This window comes from Pelodiscus sinensis, chromosome 4 (assembly GCF_049634645.1).
Source record: "Pelodiscus sinensis isolate JC-2024 chromosome 4, ASM4963464v1, whole genome shotgun sequence".
NCBI classification, from domain to species: Eukaryota; Metazoa; Chordata; order Testudines; family Trionychidae; genus Pelodiscus; species Pelodiscus sinensis.
In genome coordinates this window covers 133241096-133259950 of record NC_134714.1, presented here as the reverse complement: position 1 = coordinate 133259950, position 18855 = coordinate 133241096, and the positions used below count along the sequence as shown (strand labels likewise).

At 48.8% G+C, this 18855-nt stretch overlaps 1 protein-coding gene across 1 annotated transcript; it reads left to right on the top strand.

Moving 5' to 3' along the window:
- Positions 1-10991: 10991 nt before the first annotated feature.
- LOC142829287 (up-regulator of cell proliferation-like) lies at positions 10992-15642 on the top strand. Its single transcript, XM_075928635.1, has one exon. The coding sequence runs from the start codon at positions 11026-11028 to the stop codon at positions 15640-15642; it is 4617 nt and encodes a 1538-aa protein (XP_075784750.1). The 5' UTR covers positions 10992-11025.
- Positions 15643-18855: the final 3213 nt, after the last annotated feature.

Below are 18855 nucleotides of genomic sequence, written 5' to 3'. Positions count from 1 at the left end.
GTATACAAAATATGTTGTTGTTATTGATGTCATTTGTGTGTCTGTTAAATGTAAGTATTGTTACCTGAAATTGTTTAGAGGTATTGTTAAGAAGTAGTGTTAAGAGTTTTAGATAAATGATTAATCTTATAAGTAAGACTGATGTAAATGTAACTGTTAATAATCCCTGGTCCCTTGTTAACAACTATTGGGATTTAGAGAAACCTCAGGGAATTTTCTTTACTGTATTGCATTTTGCTTATTGGTCATTCTAATAATTATTTGGTGCCTACGTATGTAAGAAATTGATAAAATCATAATTTGTACGTAGAAGCCCTTTAATAAAAGTTTAAAAGATATTCAGTAAGAGTTTGCCTGTTTCTGCACCTCCCTGGGACTAGTCACATTTCCGAACCTTTTACTTTATTCCACATGTGTGTGTGTCTGCACTAGGGAGGGTCCAGACCAGGCCTGTGTGTGTGTCTGCACTAGGGTGTGTCCAGACCAGGCCTGTGTGTGTGTCTGCACTAGGGAGGGTCCAGACCAGGCCTGTGTGTGTGTCTGCACTAGGGAGGGTCCAGACCAGGCCTGTGTGGGTACGTCTAAACTACATGCCTCTGTCGGCAGAGGCATGTAGATTTGTTTTTTTGGCAAAGGCAAATGAAGCCGCGATTTAAATGATCGCGGCTTCATTTACATTTACATGGCTGCCGCACTGAGCCGACAAACAGCTGATCAGCTGTTTGTCGGCTTGCGCGCTAGTCTGGACGTTCCCCCTGTCGACATCAAAGCCCTTTGTCGGCAGCCCCGGTAAACCTCATCCCACGAGGAATAACGGGGCTGCCGACAAAGGGCTTTGATGTCGGCAGGGGAGCGTCCAGACTAGTGCGCTAGCCGACAAACAGCTGATCAGCTCAGCGCGGCAGCCATGTAAATGTAAATGAAGCCGCGATCATTTAAATCACGGCTTCATTTGCCTTTGCCTATGTGTCTAATCTACATGCCTCTGCCGACAGAGGCATGTAGTCTAGACACAGCCTGTGTGTCTGCACTAGGGTGGGCCAGACGAGGCCTGTGTGTGTGTCTGCACTAGGGAGGGTCCAGACCAGGCCTGTGTGTGTGTCTGCACTAGGGTGTGTCCAGACCAGGCCTGTGTGTGTGTCTGCACTAGAGTGGGCCAGACGAGGCTTGTGTGTGTGTCTGCACCAGGGTGGATCCCTGCTGATATATCTACACTCGCTGTAGCTGGGCAGGGACACTCCCATAGGATACAAGCAGCCCACAAGGAGTTGAAGAGTGTTTCTGTCGGCATAGCAACGGAAACAACAGGCAGAGAAGGGGAACGCTGAGGCTGGACAGGGCCCATCATCTCAGCTCCCCCACCCAGGCCTGAAGCTAAAGCCTGATCTAGATGCCTGGCGATGGAGGGAGGGGATCTCTCACACCTTGGAGTGACACAGTGAAGTCAACCTATATTGGAGGCATAGACCGGGCCTCAGCAGCAGTCGATGGCTCCAGAAAGTGCAACCCCCGCTTCATGCTATTCACTGAGACAGGATCCATTCTCTGATGCCCCAGACTGGAAAGGCTCCCTCTGGAGGACACGAGATGAGCCCAGATGCTGCGTGAATTGGCTGAAATGAGGCTTAATAACTTGTCACATCTCCACCCACCAGAAGCACCTCAGAGCTCAAAAGCATCCGTTCAGCATCAATGCTCCCTGTAAGCTGAGCACTTCGGCCGTGCCCAGAAGAGATTCAAATGCCGCCCAGCTAATCATCAGAGTGCTCAGAGCCGGCAGCAGGTGTTTCTACTGGTGGTGCACATCGACACAGGCCTCAGTGCATAGAACAAAATGTATTCTGCACATGGATGAAAAAATAGAGAGAACATTGGTCTGGGGCAGGAGTGGGCAATAATTTTTAGAGGAGGGACCACTTCACCAATGTTGGTACATGGCCACAGACTGCCTCCAGGTCCCTCCAGAAGGGGAAGGGCCTGGGGCAGAATGGGTGGGGTTGGGGGTGATGGCCCGATCCCGGTCCGCACTCAAGGAAGGGGGGCCACGGTCATGGCTCCCCCGGACAACCCAGGAGACATACTCCTGCGGAGGCCCCGCTGGGGTGCCACACACCCTATGCCCAGTGCAGGGCGGGAGCAGACGGCACTCCTCGGCTGCGCAGGCCACTGCACCGGCAAGCCCGAATACGCCGGAGTGGAGGAAGATGGGACGCAGCCCCGCCCCCTACGTCGCGACGTAGGATTGCCAGCAGCGCCGGGGGCGGGGCGGGCGCCGGTGCCGTAAACCCTGGCGGCCCATTTAAAACAGGGACCAGGCCCGGAGCAAGGGGGAGGACGCCAGGGAGGCGATTCCTCCCCTTCCCGCTTGAGGAGCAGGACCCAGAGGCTGGAGGAGGATCTGGACTGGCCACGGATGAGCGCCATGGGAGAGATAAGGTCCGCGAGGCCGCAACCACACCAGGCTGACTTGTAGGAGGCTAGGAAGCAGCCCATGGCAGGGCCATATTGGTGCCCGTGGGCTGACACATTACGGGGTGGGACCCCGTCAGCCAGGTAAGGGCGGAGACCCAAACTCTTAGGGCCCCGGGCTGGGACCCGGTGGAGAGGGAGGGCCTGGGTCCCCCTATCCACCTTCCTCCTGTTGCTCCCGTTTTTAGCTTAAAGATAGTGGGCTCGCTGGGCTGTAACCCCGGTGTTAGAGGGGTACGTGCTCACGCCCCGAGCTAGAAGCTGTCACAGGGGGCAAAAGAACGAGAGAAAGAGTGTGTGTGAGAGAGTCACTGTGTGCGAGGCAGCCTTTGTGACAGATCGAGTGTGTGCGGCACAGAGACGAGAGGGAAGGCTGCCTTGCTGTGTTTTCTCCCCCTTCCCCTGCTCTGCAGAGATGGGGTACAGGAGCAGATGGACACCCTGACTTCAGCACCCCTCTCCGTGCCTCTTTGCACAGCTAGCAAGAGAATCCTGGGAGCAACTCGGGTGCAGGATGGAGCAAAGCAGGGAGGCAGGGGTGGCGGAACACGCTGCCAGCTGTAAGTCTGCACTTCTGCTCATTGGCTAGGTGGGCCAGAGACAAACGCTTGGCAGGCCGGATCTGGGCTATGGATTTGGAGGGGTGACGTGACATGCACAGTGTTGGTCCCTGCACACTTCAGCAAGAAGTGCTGAGGCAGGGACAAGTGGGGGCGGAGGGTGGGGAGGAATAGGGAGGGACTGCTCCACGCAGCCTCTTCTGGAGCGTGTTTAGTTTCATTTTTGCCTGTTTCTGGGAATAAATCATTGTCGAGTTTCCTGTTTGCCTGCACAGCAGCAGTTTCGTGAGCCTGGGCTCCGTCTGGTGGGAAAGCAGCATGGAAGAGACGGTGAGAGACCCTCTGCTGGGAACCCTGGATGACCAGGGCCGAGAGTTTGAGGCATTTACATTGAAAGGGAGTGACCGTCAGTTACAAGAGGGCTCTGGAAACATCCCCTGGAGCACACTGCAAGAGGCAGAACCGAGAGACCTACCTGAGGAGCTGGTCCGAGGGGACAAGCCTGACAACGAGATGGAGGTGACAACAGAGCTGCAGAGGGCCATCAACCAGCACTGCCTGGCAGAGAGAGTGACAAATACCACTGGAGCAGGTAAGAAACAACAGCTGGTGGAATATGCCCCCTTCTCTGACAGTTGCACCTGTGAAACTTTCCTGCATAGCCTTTGCTTTGTCTTATCTGTGTGCTTGAGCCAAAGGCCATGTCTCTATGTACCGGAGGATGGATGCTCTGGCGACTGATCTTTCACAGTTTGATTTAGTGGGTCTAGCAAAGACCCACTAAATCAAATGCTGAGGGTGCCGCCATCAGCTCCAGTACTCCTCATTGTCGCAAGGAGTAAGGCAAGTTGATGGGAGAATTTCTCCCATCGACCTACTGTGGGACCACCCCAGAAAAATTAATTCAACATACGTCAACACCAGCTACACAATTCATGTAGCTGGAGTTGTGTATCTTGCATTGATTTTTTCCACCAGTTTAGACCTGGCCTAAAGAGAAAGGACTTAATTCTCCATATACTTTAGGAATATCAGGAGTTTGCAAGAAGGTTTCAGAAAGCTCAGACATTTGGTGTACATTTGTATTTTGGGGTAATCTTTGCTCCCTCCTCAGATCTAGGCTTTACTTTTTTCCCCATCTTGGTTTTCAACAAAAGCAAAAAAATTAAGTAGGTTTTTTCATCTGTTTATTGCCATCAAGAGACAAATCCTCTGTTTAGTGAATGGTTGTTCTTGTTTTGCCACGTTTGGCACCAAAAGGAAAACTACATTTATGTGGAAATACTGACACTGTGAATCTGCATCAATAAATAAATATGAGACTGTTTATTCCTAAGGCTAAACTGTAAATATGTGGAATAAATAAAATGATCCAAGATATAACTTGAAAGAACATAAGAATCATAGAATCATAGAATACTAGGACTGGAAGGGACCTTGAGAATCATTGAGTCCAGTCCCCTGCACTCACGGCAGGACCAAATACTGTCTAGACCATTCCTGAGAGACATTTATCTAACCTGCTCTTAAATCTCTCCAGAGATGGGGATTCCACAACCTCCCTGGGCAATTTATTCCAGTGTTTGACCACTCTGACAGGTAGGAACTTTTTCCTAATGTCCAACCTAAATCTCCCTTGCTGCAGTTTAAGCCCATTGCTTCTTGTCCTATCCTCAGAGGCCAAGATGAACAAGTTTTCTCCCTCCTCCTCATCACACCCTTTTAGATACCTGAAAACGGCTATCATGTCCCCCCTCAATCTTCTCTTTTCTAAACTAAACAAACCCAATTCTTTCAGCCTTCCTTCATAGGCCATATTCTCTAGACCTTTAATCATTCTCGTTGCTCTTCTCTGGACCCTCTCCAATTTCTCCACATCTTTCTTGAAATGCGGTGCCCAGAACTGGACACAGTACTCCAGCTGAGGCCTAACCAGCATGGAGTAGAGCGGCAGAATGACTTCTCGTGTCTTGCTCACAACACATCTGTTAATGGAGCCCAGAATCATGTCTGCTTTTTTTGCCACAGCATCACACTGTTGACTCTTATTTAGCTTGTGGTCCACTATAACCCCTAGATCCCTTTCCGCCATGCTCCTTCCTAGAAAGTCGCTTCCCATCTTGTATGTATGGAACTGATTGTTCCTTCCTAAGTGGAGCACTTTGCATTTGTCTTTATTAAACTTCATCCTGTTTACCTCAGACCATTTCTCCAATTTGTCCAGATCATTTTGAATTATGACCCTATCCTCCAGAGCAGTCGCAACCCCTCCCAGCTTGGGATCATCTGCAAACTTAATAAGCGTACTTTCTACACCAATATCTAAATCGTTGATGAAGATATTGAACAGAGCAGGTCCCAATAAGAATGGCCATATTGGGTCAGACCAATGGTCCATCCAGCCCAGTGTCCTGTCTGCCGACAATGGCCAGTGCCAAATGCCCCAGAGGGAAGGAACACAACAGGTAATCCACACGTGATCTCTCCCCTGTCACCCACCTCCAGACAAATAGAGGGCAGGGACACCACTCCTACCCATCCTGGCTAATAATCCTTGATGGACCTAACCTTCATGTACCTATCTAGCTCTTTTTTGAAGCTTCTTAAAATTCTAGCCTTCACCACATCCTCTGGCAAGGATTTCCACAGGTTGACTGTGTGCTGAGTGAAGAAAAAATTCATTTTATTTGTTTTAAACCAGCTGCTTATTAATGTCATTTGGTGACCCCTAGTTCTTATACTGTGGGAATAAGTAAATAACTTTTCCTTATTCTCTTTTCCCACACCAGTCATGATTTTATAGACCTCTGGGTTTCCTTTTTTCTAAGCTGAAAAGTCTTTTTTGAGATGAGGTGACCACATCTGTTTGCAGTATTCAAGAGGTAGGCCTACCATAGTGTTATATAGAGGCAATAAGATATTTTCTGTTTTATTCTCTATCCCTTTTTTAATGATTCCTACTATTCTATTTGCTTTTTTGACTGCCACTGCACAGATGTTTTCCACAATGACTCTAAGATCTCACTCTTGAGTAGTTATAGCCACATCAGAATTAATGGAGATTGCCTATCTCCTAGAGCTGGAAGGGACCTCAAAGGTCATTGAGTCCAGCCCCCTGCCTTCACAGCAGGACCAAGTACCATCCCTGACAAATTTTTGCCCCAAATCCCTAAATGGCCTCTACAAGGATTGAACTCACAATCCTGGGTTTAGGAGGCTAATGCACAAACCACTGAGCTATCTCTCACCTCAATTAGTCCCCATCATATTGTATTTTTAGTTGGGGTTATTTTTTTCCAATGTGCATTACTTCACATTTATCAACATTCAATTTCATTTGCCATTTTGCTGGCCAATCACTTAGTTTGGTGAGTACTTTTCAGAGTTCTTCACAGTCTGCTTTGGTCTTAACTGTCTTGAGCAGGTTGGTATAATCTGCAAATTTTGCCACCTCACTGCTTACCCCTTTCTCCTGATCATTTATAAATAAGTTGAATAGGATTGGTCCCAGGACAGTCCCTTGGGGACCCTACTAGTTACCTCTCTCCACTCTGAAAACTGACCATTTATTCCTACCCTTTGTTTCTTGTCCTTTAACTAGTTATCAGTCCATGAGAGGTCCTTCCCTCTTATCCCATGACAACTTACTTTACTTAAGGGCCTTTGGTGGGAGACCTTGTCAAAGGCTTTCTGGAAAGCAGAGTGAAAAAACCAGAGATGTCTGACCCACACACTTTATTAATGGTGACCATGCCTACTAACAGGCCTTAGAGCCCAGTGACTCAAACTGCAGCAGCAACCAGAGTCCTGGGCCTTTTAAATTGACACTGAAACTTCACACAACATGCTCCAGACAGCTCTGAAGGCTGGCTGGAGAGTGTGGGGGAAGAGGCAGTAAGGGCTGGCTGTCTCAGCTCCACCCCTTCTGCCTGACTTCCTGCCCTTTCTGGGAGTGTGGAGCCAGACTCTGCTTCCCCCACTTTGGGGCTGGCAAGTCGGGCAGCCCCCCAATGGTGAATGTCCTCTCATTGCTGCACAGCCAGTAAAGGCATCCCAATTCACACTATACTAGAAGGACTGTAAGGGTACGTCTAGACTACATGTCTCTGGCGACAGAGGCATGTAGATTAGACTACCCGGCATAGGAAAATGAAACAGCGATTTAAATAATCGCTGCTTCATTTAAATTTACATGGCTGCCACGCTGAGCCAATCAACTCTTTGTAGACCTCCCGGGATGAGGCATACCTGGGAGGTCGACAAATGCCTTTGATGTCGACCGCGGAATGTCCAGACTACCGCGCTGAGCCGACAAACAGCTGATCGGCTCAGCGCGGCAGCCATGTAAATTTAAATGAAGCGGCGATTATTTAAATCGCCACTTCATTTTCCTATGCCGGGTAGCCTAATCTACATGCCTCTGTCATCAGAGGCATGTAGTCTAGACGTATCCTAAGAAGCAAGACATAAAAAGACACTGACTGCACCTGCTGGATTATTTTGCAGCAATTAGAGACTGATTCTCACCCCTAGAGTTGGTTTTATTTGTGCAACTATTAACACAGATGCCGTTGAGAAATTAATAAAGAGGCTCTTTAAGTGCTCATAATATCTTTCTAGGTGCTTCAAATCCAGACCAGGAATCAGAGACTCACCAAGACCCAGAACTTCTCAAAGGTATTTTCTGTCATAAACCTTCCTTTTGTGTGTGCCCAGGATTGAAAGAATGTATTCAATATTCAACTGAATGGACTGAACATATGGCAAGAGGAGCGAGCAGGGGTTAACATGTTCGTCACTGAAAGGAGATGTCGTTATCTCTTCCCCATTTACATGTGTTTGTTTTCTTCTGCGCTTGTCCAGACAGGGACACATGATTTCCATTAAGCCCTTTCCCCCTCACCAGGGACGGAGTCGACTCCAGTTATGCAATGCAGCTTTTTTCAAACAAGCCAGCATTGATTAGCCAACGGGGCTACAGTGAGCCTGGGGGAATTCTTAGCTCAGCTTGGATCAGGCAAACTTATGATAAAGTCTGTACTGGTGGAAGCAACTGCCCCATTATTTCTTGGAAACCACCCTGATCTCTGTCCAACCCTGTTTGTCTAGTTCTCACCTGTACCCTGGAGGGATGGATTTTCTAGATCCCTGGCTTCACGCCTCCCCCCATGCCTGAGCTGGGGAGTAACTCTTCTCTTTGACAAAGTGGGAAATGATTCCTACCTCCACAGCCTCAGGTTACCTACCCTGCTTCAAGCCCCACCTGCTGCAGGGAAGGTTTTGGTCCTTGCTGATTTTTCTGTTATTATATTTGGCTATGTCTACACTGGGAAATTATTTTAAAATAATGTATTTGAAAAGAATAACTCCCCAAATGACTATTTTGAAATGAGAATTATTCCTCATGACAAGCAGGGGTTATTATTTCTAAATAATAAACCAGTTATTTCAAAATAATGTGCTGTATGGATGCTCACCTTGTTATTTTGAAATAACTCCCTAGTGTAGACATGACCTCTCATAGCTGTGAGACCCTCACACCAGATAACTTGTGCTCCTGGGATATGTCTAGACTACAGGCTTACGTTGACATAAGTTTTGTCGACAGAATCTGTCGACAAAACTTATGTCAACATAGAGCGTCCAGACTACATCCAGTTCTGTCGACAAAGCAAGCCGCTTTGTCGACATAACAGTGTGGACACAAAGGACAGTGTAGATGCAATAATGCCTTCTATCGACAGAACTCTGTTGACAAAAGGTGTTATTCCTCGTAGAATGAGGTTTACATACGTCGACAAAACTGCTGAGTTCTGTCAACGTTATGTCGACATAACTCAAAGGCAGTGTGGACGCAGGTATAGTTTTGTCGACAAAACCCTGTAGTCTAGACACACCCCTAGATCTTACCTATGTGGTTTTGAAAATAACCTTATGAAGAGTACAAGAGGTTGTTATTGCTCTACTAGAAAGCTATAAAATGAGGATAACAAGATGCATTTAGCAGCTGTCAAAATGTCCTTGTTTAACAACAATCAGTGAGCCAAGCATGGAGAAATGACCCGAGCAAGCAAAAATCCTTGTTTGTACAGTCTCACTTCTCCACCTGAATGGAACCAGTTGGCTCCAAATAGAAGCACCTGCACTAAATGATGCAGAAGTAGGTACAAACTGCATGTGCTTTGGGTTCTTAGTTCAAGTTGCAAAGAGCTGTCCTCCCACTACTCCCTAAATGTATTTGCTGCTGTGGCTATCCTTGTAGTAAGGAGGAAAGAGTGTGGGAACTGGCTGTTATTGCCAATGAAGAGAGAAGCATGAACAAAGCAGAAAATGGGGCCCTCAATACATTTGGAGATTTTAGGGCAAGATTTCATTTTGGTTGATGGAGACTGTTTCTTTGCTGGGTGGGAGGTGGGTTGGTAGGTCGGTGTGTTTACATTTGCAAAAAAGAAACAAAACAGATTTCCTGGAATTGAAGAGGCAACCAACTAGAACAGAAAAGTGTAGATTCATCAAACATTTCTTCACCTGCTTCAGAGGGTAGCTGAGGGTATGTCTACATTACCCTCCTAGTTCGAAGTAGGAGGGTAATGTATGCATACCGCACTTGCAAATGAAGCCCGGGATTTGAATTTCCCGGGCTTCATTTGCATAAGCTGGGCGCCGCCATTTTTAAAACCCCGCTGGTTCGAACCCCGTGCAGCGCGGCTACACACGGCACGAACTAGGTAGTTCGAACTAGGCTTCCTAGTTCGAACTACCGTTACTCCTCGTGGAATGGGCACATTACTCCGCGCGGCACGGGGTTCGAACTAGCTGGGATTTAAAAATGGCGGCACCCGGCTTATGCAAATGAAGCCCAGGAAATTCAAATCCTGGGCTTCATTTGCAAGTGCGGTATGCCTACATTACCCTCCTAGTTCGAACTAAGAGGGTAGTGTAGACATACCCTGAGTTAGTCTGTTAGAGAAAAAAAACAATAAATCCTTTGGTAGCACCTTAAAGACTATCAAAACATGTAGATGGTATCATGAGCTTTCATGGGCACAGCCTACTTTTGCAGATGACTGGAGTTATGAGTTTAGGCTATGTACCCCCAAAATAAATAGGAGAGGAGAAGGCAAGGGTGGAGGGAAGAAAAAGGGTTAATTACCCAATCTTCAAATACTTACTGATGCTCTCTGTCTCCCACCTCCTTCCATTTTTCTTTCCTCATGTTACCTGTTCACCCCAAACCCACCCCGAGTTTGGGTGGGGTGTCGTCCCACGTCTATGATTCACCCCTAAGGGTCTTTTCAATTTCTATATATATATGGTTGTGTTCGAACTCGCTCACTTCCTAGGGGCCAGGAAGGGGGCTCGGTCCCTCCCTCTCTCCGAGCCCTGCCCCTGCGCACGTCGCCCCGCCCTTCCGGGATTCCCCAGTTACACCACCCGGGATGTCATCAGGCCGTGTCTGTCTGGGCCGCCAGTCTGCGGTCGCTGCAGTCCCAGATGCGGTTGGAACGGCCCCGGGGCTATCCGCCACCAATCTTCTGCTACCCAGCACCCCCTCTGTTCGCTCTGCCCCCCACTCGCCATCTGCCATAGTGCGGGGTAGCACGGCTGGGCCGTCTGCCCCTTCACATCTCCCCCTCCGCGTCCCCTCTCCTATTCATTTTGGGTGTATACATCTTAAACTCATAACTTTGGTCATCTGCAGAAGTGGGTTGTGCACACAAAAACTCATGATACCATCTACATGTTTTGTTAGTCTATAAAGTGCTACCAGACCATTTGTTGTATCTCTTCACCTGTTCATGCACCAAAATCTTGTATGTGTTTTCTCTCTCTTGGAAATGAAGACCACAATTTTCACTCCCTACAGTGAGCACCAGTGCTCAGTGTCAAAAGAGAATTGCCCCAAAAATGTATATTTCAGTTGTGAAACCTGCTCATGCTTTAATCTCTTCCTGCAGCGAGGGAGGCTCTCCAGGGCATCCTGTCCCGGCTGAAGATGGAGCCGTACAGAAGCAGGAAGCTGAGGCTGAGGGATCTCCAGGAAATCAACCCAGAAAGTCTGCAGAGCAGGACTCCTCGGGCCGTAGGGGATTTACCGTGGCATTTCCTGAGGAAGGTCCTGGCTCTGGATGGGACAGCCAGAAACACGAGCCTCGGGCAGGGAACGCCTGGTGACCAAGCTGGCCGTGAGGAGAACGAGGGACAAGGCGAGGGTGGTGAGATCCTTCCTCATAACAACACGGACTCTAGGGCTTCCCTGCACCCCCTGGACGTTCTCTGCGCCGTGCTGCTTTGCTCAGACAGTTTCCTGCAGCAGGAGATCCTGTCCAGAATGTCCATGTGCCAGTTTGCCCTGCCTCTGCTGCTGCCCGCCCTCGACTCCCCCAGGTGCACCCTGCTGCTGTGGGCCATGCGGGACATTGTGAGGAGGCAGCGGCCGCACTCCCTGGCACAGAGCCGAGGGTTCAGGGAGGAGAGCCTGGTGCTCACCCCAATGCCAACCGTCTCCTTTGTGCGGCTGGGCAGCTGCCGCTTCTCCAAGTCCCAGCTCCTCAACGAGGTTCTCAGCCCCGCCCAGCAGCCCCACGACTTCTTTGTGCATCGGGATATGGAGTCTGGGAACGTCCGGCGGGAAATCGCCGACGGGCTGGTTGAGATTGCCTGGTACTTCCCTGCCGGGCGGGAGAATTCGGATCTGTTTCCCGAGCCCGTCGCGATTACAAACCTGCGCGGGGACATTGAGTCGCACTGGCTGCAGTTCAGATTTTTAACAGAAGTCTCCTCAGTGGTGTTCATAGTGACTGAGAGCATCGGTGAGAGAGAATGCGTCCTGCTCTCCTCTCTGCAGGGATCCACCACTCAGTACTACTTCATCCTCAACCATGAGTCCGGCAAACGGAGTGAAACACAGGAATTCCTCAGCAAACTCGCACCAGTGCTGAAACTGAGCAAACAACACGTCCTCGAGAAAGAAATCGGGACCAACCAAGAGGAATTCATGGAAAAGCTGTGCTCTGTCATAGGAAGTATCATGGATGACCATCCCAAAGAGATGAGTACGGAAAGTATGACCAAGGCCGCATGGGCACTGGGAATCCGGCTGGATGAGGACTGTGAGGAATGCCAGACAGCAAGTACCTGCGCGAAAGAAATCACGGCAGAAATAAAAGAGGTGAGGCATTACAAGAGACAAACACTGACACTGCAAGGGGCCCTGAAGGACTTAAACAACGTGGAAAGAGAAATGTGCCGGTTGAAAGGACAAGGGGACATACCCACCGAAGAATATAAATCGAGGCTGAAAGAGAAATGGTTGCAGATACGCGCACAGCAGTATGAGCGTGTCCTCCCCGATGGTTTGACTAAATTTGTCAATGGAATAGGAATGCTGTCTCCCAGGGCAATACACTACTTCCTGAAATGCATGACATTTAATCTAGATTGTATCGCCAGGGGGAACCTCCTTCGCCAGCAGCCTGGCCCACCAAAGTTACAAGCAGTGAATGAATCCAGCTCTGACTCTTCTCTAGGGGTGGAGCATTTCTTACGGGAACTGGGGCAGTTCTACGAGGCTGAATACTCCATGATGAAGGAAGGCAAAATAGCAAAAAATCAAAGGAAATTCATTCACTTCCCAAGGTTAGCAGCTGATCTGATGCTGGAAGGGTTTCCCATGGAGCTGGTCGATGGAGATGCCTCCAACATCCCGCTGCAGTGGGTGACCGACGTTCTGACTGAGCTCCATGCCAAGCTGGGGGGAAAGTCCAGGATGCTGGTTCTGTCGGTGCTGGGGGGGCAGGGCACCGGGAAATCCACCCTCCTCAACACCATGTTCGGCCTGCAGTTCGCAGTGAGCAGCGGCCGATGTACACGAGGAGCCTTCATGTCGCTCATCCAAGTGGCAGAGAAATTTCAGCAGGACCTGGCCTGTGATTTCCTCTTGGTGATAGACACAGGAGGCTTGAAAGTCCCCGAACTGGCCAAGCTGGAGGACGGCTGTGAACACGACAACGAGCTGGCCACGCTGGTGGTTGGACTGAGTGACGTTGTCATCGTCAACATGGAGAACGCCACCGACATGAAGGCTGTTCTGCAACTCGTGGTCCACGCCTTCCTCAGAATAAAGGAAATTGGGCAAAACCCGCAGTGTTTGTTTGTGCATCAGAACATCAGTCATGTGTCAGCGCATGGACAACACAGGAGGGACGGGGAACGCCTCCTGGAGCAGCTGGACGAAATGACCAAAGCTGCAGCAAAGATGGAAAAACTAGGCAAGGAAGTGACCTTTTTGGATATTGTGAACTATGATCCAGAAACACACGAGTGGTACCTCCCCGGCCTCTGGCACGGATTCCCTCCTATGGTGCCTGTGAACCCCGGCTACAGTAAGAGCGTGGGGGAGCTGAAGAATCACCTGATTTGGATCCAGTCAGGATGGCCTCCTCCCAAAAACCTTCCCCAGTTGAGCGAATGGCTCAGGAGCCTGTGGAATGCGCTCAAGCATGAGAACTTCATTGTCAGCTTTAGAAATCCCCTCGCCACCGAGGCCTATAACGAAGCATCAACAAAGTTTTCTGAACTGGACTGGGAGTTCCAAAAGAAAATGCACCTTCTTCTGTGTGAGCAAGAAACTTTCCTCCAGAACCAGGCGCCTGATGAACTGAACACCGAGCGCCTCACCCAGATAAGCCGGGAAACCAAGCAGAAACTGCAGCATGAAGAAGACAAAATCTTGGAGTGTTTCGAAAAATATATCGAAGGTGGCGCATCAGGCTCACACCTGGTACAGTTCAAGGAAGATTTCATCAGGAACACAAGAATCACAATGTCCACGTTTGACCACTGTTCCCACCAGCAGCTGGGGAAAGCGAAGAACAGACGAAAGCGCCTTGGAAAAAATTACAGTGAGTCTGAGTTCAGAAAAACAATTGAAGAAGAATTAGGCAAGCTGCTGGACAACTGCAGGAGTCGTGCGCAGAAATTGAGCAATGAGGAACTGGAGAGGGAATTCCAGGCCATGTGGAGGGAGGTGTTGTCCGAATCCATGTTGTTTTCTTCAGTGATGCGACCAATCTTTCAAGAGATGCAAAGCCTGCTGGAAGAGGATCTGGAGCGTCGAGGAAAACTGATGCACCAAGATGCCGGGAGCTTGCTCCATTACACCATGAGTTCTTTCACAATGAAGACAGAGTATTTAGATTTAACATGGTCTGAAGCTTTGAAGGAACTGTTCACAAAGGAAAAATGGCAGAAAGCAGAGGAAATCGCTATGTCGTTAATGCACCAGTGCTTTGTCTACATTGAGGAGAAAGCAAATTCTACTGCCAGCTACAATGAAGACTACTGCATAGAATTGTTGGATATGATTAACGAGAGACTCCAGCAGGAGGACGTTTCAGAACTTCACATGAGTGACTGCTTTGAAGTTGACCTGAAGTGTCACATATTGGGAGAAGCTGCTGGAGTATTTCAGGAGATCCACGATTGTTTTATGAGAGAAACGGACCCACAACAAAGTCTGAAGAAACTTAAACTTCAGTATTTCTCCATCCTGAAAGATCTTTACTCAGACAAAGAGGTCAGTCAGAAGAGAGCCAGGGATTTCTGTGACCAGTGTCTGAAGCCTGCCCTGGTGGACTACCTCAACAAGAGACTAGGAATAGCCATAGCAGATGACATTCTCAGAATTGGACAGTCCATCAATTACACCAGCCGGGGTGTCTTCCAATTTACCACACAAAAAACATTGTTGGAGGAAAATTCTTTTCCCAGATATTTGGAATACATTGAAAACTATGAAGGTTTTGTGAAAGCTCAAATACAGGGACACCTGTTTGATCACTACCGTGAGGAGAAAGGCCTAGAAGATATGGAGAGAGAGATTCTCTCCGCGGCAATAGAGAAAGTCCAGCACGCTCTGGAAAACTCCAAAGATCAGACGGATTCGACCATGGCCTTTTTAGACAACTTTTGCCAAGTGCTGCAGAAAGACCTAGTCATTTCCAAGGATGGCCTAGTGGGGATACGCTTTATAAACACCGTTAACGCCAAGAAATTCACAACTTTTGTTCACGCTTTCCTTTTGGAGCTGGAGCCCCAAATCTTAGCTGAATTTAAAAAATTGAACATCGAGTCTAAATTCTCCTTGCTGTCAGTGAAGCCAGAGGAAGAGATCTTCAAGCGAGTGTTTGGCTGTGGGAAGCAGTGTCCGTTCTGCAAAGTGCCCTGCGAGGCGGTAGGTGCCGACCATACGGAACATTTTGCATCGGTGCACCGGCCTCAAGGGTTAGGGACATACCGGTTCAGTGAAAGAGGGGCACTCGTCTGTGAAATATGCACCACTGCTGTGCATTCCAATGGCATGTTCCAGTGCCTGGAGACACAAGGGGAGTACCATCCTTGCAAAGAGTATCGGGCTATTTTCCCCGACTGGCGTATCCAGCCAGATCCCGACGTCAACGCTTCTGACTACTGGAAGTTTGTGTTTAAGGAGTTCAATGGAGAATTTGCCAACGCGTATGATGCTGAACCAGCGGAGCTCCCAGGAGACTGGGAAGAGATCACTCAAGAGCAGGCTCTGCAGAGCCTGGAGGAAGCCTTCAAAATGAAATAACGAGGCATGGAGAAATTCCGTTTAAGTAGCAGTGCATTCAATCCCGCAGGACAGTCAGTAACTTCTGCTGTTTAAATGCTCTTTTAAAGTGTGTATGTCAGTGGCGTAGCCAGAATGATCCACGCGGGTGGGTCCCAACTTCAGGTGGGTGGGCAAGAATGGAGGGAAGAGGGATTGGGATAGGAGGGATGGGGAGGCAAGCCTGGGCCCTGCTCCTACCTGGTGTGGATCAGGCTAAGCCCCAGAACCAGTGTTCCCTGTAAGGTGGGTGCTTGTGTGGCCACTCGAGAGATTCCATTACCACTCAGCTGACTAGCCAAGCGCCCTCAGCGAGGTTTTTGTCTCTTCTAGTGGTGCACATGTGCATCTGCCTCAGCACATAGAGCAAAATTCATTCTGCACATAGATGGAAAAGATTAGAGGGAATATTGCCTAGCATCCTAGCCAGAGTATTGGCACTGAGCAGGGTAAGCCTTGGCATCCTTGTCCCTTTTCCTGGCTGGCTCATCGGGAAGAGGGAGGTAAGTCCCAGTGCTTTGATCCTGCTCCCCGGCTGGACTGCCAGGCAGCCTGGTGGGTGGTGGACCTGGAATCAAACTGGGTGAGCCATGGCCCACGGAGACCCACCTGTGGCTTTGCCCCGGTGTATGTTTTGTGATCGGTGGGAACTACAGCAAACTCAGGTACAATTTGCAGCTTCAAATGGAGACTGAAAGTAAGAACATCGATTCCTTACTACGCCGGCGAAGCGCCGATGTCCTAGCTCCGAGCACATCGTCTAGGTAGCACGGGGCATGAAGAGCCCTCCCAGGATAAAACAGTTTGGGAGGGGACTCCCTTTCTGTTGCTATGAGGAAGCCATTAGATGTCTTGACACGCAGTAGCGGATATAGGACAGGGCGAGTGGGGCAGCTGCCCTGGGCCTCGCGCTTCAATAGGCCCTGCACCAGCCCCGCTCACCCTGCCGTGTATCTAATAGACTCATAGACTTTAAGGTCAGAAGGGACCATTCTGATCATCTAGTCTGACCCCCTGCACAGGGCAGGCCACAGAATCTCACCCACCCCTCTTAGGATAATCCTCTCACCGATATCTCAGATACTGAAGCCTTCAAATACTTTGAAGATCCCAAGATGCAGAGAATCCTCCAGCTGTGATCTGTGCCCCATGCTGCAGAGGAAGGCGAAAAACCTCCAGGGCCTCTGCCAATCTACCCCGGAGGAAAATTCCTTCCCGACCTCAAATACGGCGATCAGCTAAACCCTGAGCATGTGGGCAAGACTCACCAGCCAGACACCCAGAAAGTTCTCTATAGTAACTCCTATCATTCCTCCATTGACCTATTTCCTACTGATAATGAATGGTCAATTAGTTACCAAGATCATGTTATCTCATCAAACCATCCCCTTCATAAACCCATCTAGTTTAATCTTGAAACCAGATAGATCTTTTGCCCCCACTACTTCCCTTGGAAGGCTGTTCCAGAACCTCACTCCTCTAATGGTTAGAAACCTTCGTCTAATCTCAAGTCTAAACTTCCTACTAGCCAGCTTATATCCATTTGTTCTTGTGTCCACATTGGTATTAAACTTAAATAATTCCTCTCCCTCCCTGGTATTTATCCCTCTAATATATTTAAAAAGTGCAATCATGTCCTCCCTCAGCCTTCTTTTGGTTAAGGTAAACAAGCCAAGCTCCTTGAGTCTCCTTTCATAAGACAGGTTTTCCATTCCTCGGATCATCCTAGTGGCCCTTCTTTGTACCTGTTCCAGTTTGAATTCATCCTTCTTAAACATGGGAGACCAGAACTGCACACAATATTCCAAATGGGGTCTCACCAATGCCTTGTATAATGGCACTAACACCTACTGGAAATACCTTGCCTAATGCATCCCAAGACTGTATTAGCCTTTTTCATGGCCATGTCACAATGGTGGCTCATAGTCATCCTATAATCAACCAGGACTCCGAGGTCCTTCTCCTCCTCCGTTACGTCCAACTGATGTGTCCCCAGCTTATAACTAAAATTCTTGTTATTAATCCCTAAATGCATAACCTTACACTTCTCACTATTAAATTTCATCCTATTGCTATCACTCCAATTTACAAGATCATCCCGATCTTCCTGTATGATAACCCGATCCTTTTCTGAATTGGCAATACCTCCCAACTTTGTGTCATCCGCAAATTTTATCAGGACACTTCCACTTTTGGTGCCAAGGTCAGTGATAAAAAGATCAAATAAAATTGGCCCCAAAACTGATCCCCGAGGAACTCCGCTAGTAACCTTCCTCCAACCTGACAGTTCACCTTTCAGTATGACCCGCTGTAGTCTCCCCTTTAACCAGTTGCTTATCCACCTCTCAACTTTTATATTAACCCCTATCTTTTCTAATTTAACCAATAATTCCCCATGTGGTACTGTATCAAATGCCTTACTAAAGTCGAGGTAGATTATATCCACTGCATTTCCTTTATCTAAAAAATCTGTTACTTTCTCAAAAAAGGAGATCAGGTTGGTTTGGCACAATCTACCTTTTGTAAAACGATGTTGTAATTTGTCCCAATTGCCGTTAATCTCAATGTCTCTAAGGGTACGTCTACACTACAGCGCTAGTTCGAACTAACTTAGTTCGAATTAGTTAATTCGAACTAAGCTAATTCGAACTAACGCGTCTAGAACTAAAAACTAGTTCGAATTAGCGTTTTGCTAATTCGAACTAGCAAGTCCACATTGAGTGGACTCTGAACAGGGCTTAAGGATGGCCGGAAGCAGTGCCGGCAGGGCATAAGAGGGGGACTTAGAGCATGGAGCTGCTGTCTCAGGCTAGCCGAGGGCTGCGCTTAAAGGGTCCCGACCCCCACCCCGGACACACAGTTCTAAGGGGTGCCCCACTTGCAAAGAAGTTCTGGCTTGGAGCGCCCGGAGTACCCACACTGGGCACATCACACCACTCGGCCATCAGCCCGGCTGCACTTGCCGCAGGCTGCCATCTGGGGAGAGGGGGCAATCGGGGGGCTGCAGGAGAGCTTCCACCCCCAGAAGCCCGCAGAGCCAGCCCAGTCGTCCCCATCGGGGGCTCGTACCCCATTCCTCCCTCACCTCCTTCCACTTACCCTTCCCTAGCCCCCCTTCTTATTGATGTACAAAATAAAGATAACGTTTCTTCCAACATTGACTCTGTCTTTATTGAAAAAAACTGGGGGAGACTG

Coding starts and splice junctions, on each gene's coding strand:
- LOC142829287 (XM_075928635.1), top strand. CDS start 11,026: ATGGAGCCGTACAGAAGCAGGAAGCTGAGGCTGAGGGATCTCCAGGAA.